This window comes from Cheilinus undulatus, linkage group 18 (assembly GCF_018320785.1).
Source record: "Cheilinus undulatus linkage group 18, ASM1832078v1, whole genome shotgun sequence".
NCBI classification, from domain to species: Eukaryota; Metazoa; Chordata; class Actinopteri; order Labriformes; family Labridae; genus Cheilinus; species Cheilinus undulatus.
The window spans coordinates 13,167,719-13,173,718 of NC_054882.1; the positions used below are offsets into that span (position 1 = coordinate 13,167,719).

Genomic DNA, 6,000 nt, shown 5'->3' on the forward strand with positions numbered 1-6,000 from the left:
ACTTTGTGGCCCCACAAACACTTTCCTATTAATGTCTGACAATTCCCTGTTCATAAAACCAAAATATGATAAATATAAGTACAAGGATTTTTGTTGAGGCCCAGAATATTTTCAGGCCCCAATAGGGCTGCAGAGTTCTCAAGTTTGGGAAAGGCTGCTCCCGGTGTGTTGCTTTGTACAGCATAAGACACAAATGTTAATCTAATGAAGCCAACCTGTCTTAGTGTAAAAGGTTCTTTTTAAAGCTCCTTTCAGCAGCTTTTAGTTTGCGTGACATTTGCGCCCATCTGTGGCCACAGCAGACAAAAACGTCTGTCGATCCTTTTGACTCTCAAATACATCACTTATTATGAATCTTTGCTGAAAAGGCATTTTCAATAGTGTCAGCCATTTTTTCTGACATCCTTTAACAGCCACTTCAGATGATGAAAATAACTATTTAGAGGTAATTAATTTCCCACCTGATAGTCTTGTTTACTTTTGCAAGTCATAAAGAGGCAGCAGTGGAAATATCATTATGGTTCATGACCAGCATAAAACATCTCACTGGAGCTTTAATGCTTATATTTTAAAATATAAATTAAATAAAGGAGCATGTAGAGCCCTGGCTGAGTTCAGTGTCGGCAAATGGAAAATTTCCACCCAAATTAAAGTCATATGAGCCCATAATGATAAAAATTAATCCCCTTTATGCAGCTTAATGTGCAGACTTTAGTTAATACAGCATCCTAAATCTTCTTCTGTTGAGACCAGGATTATATCTCATATGTTGGTGCAGTAAATTAAATAAGTTTAAAAGCGTAAAGGATCTCAGACAGTAAAGAGAGGTTTGATGAATGCGTCTCCATGCTTTCTCCACAGGCCAAAGAGGCGGAGCTTATGCAGATCAACAAGCTCTTAGAGGAGTCTGACCTGACAGCTACAAAGTACCGTCAGTGGAAGGAGAACAACGACGATCTAGCCAAAGAAATCGAGAGAGCTGCAGCGCTCAGGGCCACCAAAGACGGAGACAGCAGGAACGTGCAGGACACGCCTACTGAGGAGGTTGCCCTGGAAACCGTTGCCACAGAAACAGCCACCACAGAGTCTGAGGGCGCATACAGACTGAGCCTCAGCGACGGAGAGCAGTTAGTGGACGCAGAGCCTGCTGATGTTCTCCTGGAGATCCCTCAGGGTTCTCCGAGTGTGGAGGGGAGTCCCGTGTTAGAACTGTCTCTTGGGTCTCTGCAGGAGTCCATAAACCAACAGCTGAGTCAGATGGCAGAGAGTGGAGAGGCTGGAGAGAACTACTTTTATATTTAAGACTCCAACAACTGGCACAGTCACATCACTGCTGAGTTTACCAGAATCAGACAAATGAAAGACATTTTTTTAATGCTGCAGAGGGAGAGAGGTGACATGTGAGTCTGCACTTTAATCAAGTATTCTGTCTAATGAGTCAGATCTGGACTGACCTGTAGACTCCCTCACAATTGCTAAAATACAACAGAGACAAGAACAATAAGCCAAGTGTTGTTTTACTTCAGTATGTATTTATAAAGTCTAAGACTGTCTCATATTTCTGATAAAAAATAGAACTTTTAAGACATGAACATTTGTAAAATAGTCATGCTTCTTTTATGTAAATACAGTTTTACAATGTATGTTTGTTTATTGACATTACCTTAATAAAGGTATACATTTGATTTATCTGGAACTGAATTATGCTTAAAATAATACTGATCCTTGCTGATCAATTATTTGTTTGTTATTATGAGAGCCTTCTCTGCCTTTGCAGCAGGAGTTCTCAAACTTTTCAGCCCACATCTCCCAAAATAAAGGTGTCAGAGACCGGGGACCCTCATTATTTCAAGAATAGTCATGTGCAGACAAGACCATCCATAAGGGGGGATAAAGGGGAGAGCTCTCTGGAGCCCAGCCAAACTGGGGGCCCATGAAGTCAATAAAATCATGAGCCACTGTAAAGTGATACCTATATTTAATATTTTAACCTGAATAATAAACACGCGTATCAAAGCAACAGTCTAAAGCCATCTTAAAAATGTCAATCCATTTTCTTAAAAACAGAATTAAAATTGATTAAAAAAAAGGCAAAAATTGGCAGAAGGGTTGGAAAATGGGATTTTAAAAGTAGCTGAAATTGTTTAGAAGTGGCAAAAATTGAGGAGAAAAGTGGCAAAATTTGGCATAAAAAGTGGTAAAAGGGGTTAACAGTGAAAGTATTGGCTTAAAAAGGGCAGAAATGGGTAGTAACGGTGGTGAAATAGGATTAACAAGTGGGGAAAATTAGTTTAAACTGACAAAAATGAGTTCACTGAGGCAGAAAATAGGCAGAAAGTGGCAGAAATTTAATAAACTGGCAAAATTGGCATAACAAATAGTTAAATTAGGTTAAAACTGGCAAAAAAGATTGTGTTAAAGGGGCTTATATTGGCAAAAATGGGTCAACAGAGGCAAGAACAGGCAAAAAGTTGCAAGAATTGGTTAACAGAAGTGGCAAAATTGGGCAGATAAAGTGATGGAGATGGTCTAAAAGTGACATTAAGGGCTTAAAGGTGGCAGAAATGGGTAGAAAAGGTTTAGACATGGGATATCTAAGTGGCATAAATGGCTTTAAAGTGGCAAAAATGTGTTAAAACAGGACAAAGTGGTGTGAAAAAACTGGTGATTAAAATTGGTTAAAATGTGGCAAAATTGGTGTGAATTGGCAAAAATGGGAAAAGAGGCAAAAATGTATCCATACTGCACAGTTTTGATGTAAAGTGGCAAATAATTTTAGCAGAAATTTGGTGAATCCTTTCAACTCAATGATATATGGCTCTCCTTCAGCTCCAAAATGAGGAGACTTAGCCAGGATGCTAGCACCAGTGCTACTGATCCAACATCATCAATAAAGCCCTTTTCACACCGCCGCATGGCAACTCACCGCCTCCAGTCATTTTTATAAGGGACGGGCGGCAGACAGGAAGGGGTTTTAACCGCGGCATGAGAACCCGGAAGCAGTTGCCACTTACGTGAACGCGCACAGATTTTGCCCTGCCGCTTGGAGTTCAGCGTGTTGAACTTTCTGGCGGCAGCCGCCTGGCAGCAGCCAATCACATTGAAGGAGGGAGAGAAGCTGGAAATAGCAGGCTTCTTGGGTCTAAGCAAACAATGGAGGAGTTCATAATGTTGGTGTATCCTGAATATCCTGAGCTCTATAACACGGCTCTACCGTTGTACAAAGACAACCAGAAGAAAAACTTTGGGCACTGCTGGGCAGTGCTTGGCTGGGCACTTGACAAACAACTCTGACTGTAGCATAAATCCCCCAAATTACTGTGTTTTTATTTTCTTTCAATTCTTTATTGCAAATACTTTGTATAAAAATTGATAAAATATACAATTTGAAATTTAAAAAAATTCTTAGTTTTTTAAGGCATCTGGTGACACCCTACCAATGTCTCGCGACCCCCGAGGGGTCCTGACCCCCAGGCTGAGAACCACTGCTTTAGAGAACACTGGGCTTCATTCACCAACATCTTCCTCAGCTTTTTCTTAAATTTCTTCCTAGAGTTTCTCAGAGAACCCTACGTGGGATTTGTGACACATCCTTAAACTGCTGAAATGTTCAGCTGTGTTCTTAATATCATTTATTAAGTTTCAGACCAACACAGAAAATCATCTCTACTTTGTGCTTGAGTTTCAACACTTCCTTCACCTTTTGCTCTCTGCTTGACCTATCGGTAAAGGTTGTTTCATTTACTTGAATACGTCTCCTCACACACGCTTGCTTTCTTTGACATGTCACAGGGTGAAGTTTGCTGCTTTCAGAGCAGTCTTGGTGTTACATTAACCTTTGAAATTGAGGTTAAATAATTTTCAATCATTTTAAAAAGGCTTGGATGGCATGGAGGACCGTTAGAGGAGAAGGTGGTGAGCAAATAGTAGGAGCAGAGTTTATAACTCCTACTGCAAGAGTAAACTAGTACCAAACTAAAATAAACTAAGACAGCTGTCATATTCAAACACTGTGTAAACAAAAACCTATGCAAAAACCTCAGTGAAAATGTTACTGAATAGACTTGAATTTGAGCTGTTGACGTACGCCAGTGACGTACACGTTAATGATGACTGACGTTTTTGTCACACGGCTGAAATGCATGAAATGACAACAGCTTACTGTATAATTTTCCAGAATGTCTGGTGAGTACTTTCCTGGTCTGTTTATTGAAATAAAATAACACGATAGCGTTAAATGAAGTTGTTGCACTGGGTTTTAGGTGCTTTACTGCTATCAGAAGAATATGGAGGAGAGACTGGCTGTTTTCTTATTCGCTTACTATACTAGCAGTGCATACTGATTTGCCCAAAAATGCAGTATGTGAACAAATGCGAAAGTTGCAGTATGCCAAAAATACCCCAATGACGTACTGATTCAGGAAAATTTTACAGTATGCATCGGACCAGTCTGTTTCGCCTACTGTTACCCACAGTGCAAAGCGCCGGGTCAGAGTTCGTAATAGCAGAGAGCGGCGGAACTTTCACCGGAGCGACTGATGGTTCCAAAAGTGCCATTACCTTTTATCTGTACCTTTTTAACATGTACTATAGCGAAATAAGTTGTAATAGGGTCACTGTTGTTTTTGTTTTGCCGTTATGGCTCGTAACGGCCAGAAAGGTGCTGTCAAGTGTGTCCTTTCAGTGCACTATACATGCTAAGCTACAAACAACGGCTATAAAAATCCTGAAAAATCAAATAAAAACACGTCCCAGATTTTTTCTGTACGTAAATGGATAGAAAACACTGTAGTGTCGTTTAATATTGACCAGGGTATGATGTACTTCTGTACACCGGAAACCAGCTAAACTGGGCCAAGCATACTACACTGTCACGTTTCTGCAAGTCGCATGACGTGAAGGACAGGGGTCATGGACAGGGAAAGTAACAAAAAGAAAATCTGCACCTTTATACAAAACAAAAATAAGGCCTTTGGGGTCTAAAAGATGGAGTGGAGTTATGCTTCTCCACAGCCACCCACTAATTTTGCCAAAAGTTGGCAAACTAAAGTAAAAAGGCCTCAAACAGAGGTAGAATCGCTTGGTGGGGAGAAAACACTAAGTGCAGAAATCTCCTTAGAGATCAACCCTCACAAAAACTCTAGAATTTACCCTCTTTCCCTCAAAACACATAACCACTCTCACACTCTCAAAAACACTCATCACACAAACCAAGAGAAACCAACTGAAGGTGTTGGCTCTTTGGTGTCACACACCAAACTGAGGGAAAGAACCTCCTTTTATAGACTACCCAGGCTGATGAGCACCAGCTGAGTGCAATGAGGACAGGTGAGCTGAGTGAGAGGCTCGTTAGGAGTGCTGGAGGTCACAGACTACCTCCATCTGTAACAACACAATAATGTCCGGTTGGCAGTCATACTGCATACTACTGTCGAACGCAGTACGCAGTGCACAATACAGACTGCATACTGCGTTTGGCAGGAGTATGCAGTAGGCCGATTCGAAAACAGCCAATGTCTGACTGCTACTTCTAACAAAGACAATACTAACGGCTGAAGGCTGAAGTCTGGACCGGAAGGACAGGGATACCTAACTAGCTGCGTCAGACTGTGGTTAGCGGATTTTGGCTGAAGTTAAAGAACGATGGTAAGCCCTCTTCACCTCATTTATATAAACTGTTGTAAGCTTTGGTACTTAATCTTTGTGTTAATTCTTAAAAACTAGGGATTGATGACCACAAAAGTTAAAAAATGGTATTTTCTCATCAGCATCTGAAGTCATAACTTTATTTTCACAAATAGCTAACACTGCACACATCAGAAATCGTATAGTTACAATAAAATCATCAGATTAATGCCCTTTATAGACCTAAACTAAAAAAGAAAACCCTAAAAAAAATACTTAATAATAATAATAATAATAATAATAATAATAATAAAGAAATAAAAAACCTTTTTTACAGCAAATGCTATGCCCCACACATCATCTGCATATTTTAAG

The 6,000-nt window shown here is 40.1% G+C and overlaps 1 protein-coding gene across 2 annotated transcripts in view; it reads left to right on the forward strand.

Annotated features, from left to right (window-relative positions):
- cnksr1 (connector enhancer of kinase suppressor of Ras 1) overlaps positions 1 to 1,685 on the forward strand; it is a 46,610-nt gene extending 44,925 nt beyond the window's left edge. For both annotated transcript variants that reach the window (XM_041813343.1, XM_041813344.1), the window contains exon 21: positions 862 to 1,685. In XM_041813343.1, coding sequence (XP_041669277.1) covers positions 862 to 1,302 — 441 coding nt within the window. In that variant the 3' untranslated portion in view covers positions 1,303 to 1,685. The remainder of the gene's footprint in view (positions 1 to 861) is intronic.
- The last annotated feature ends 4,315 nt before the right edge of the window (positions 1,686 to 6,000 follow it).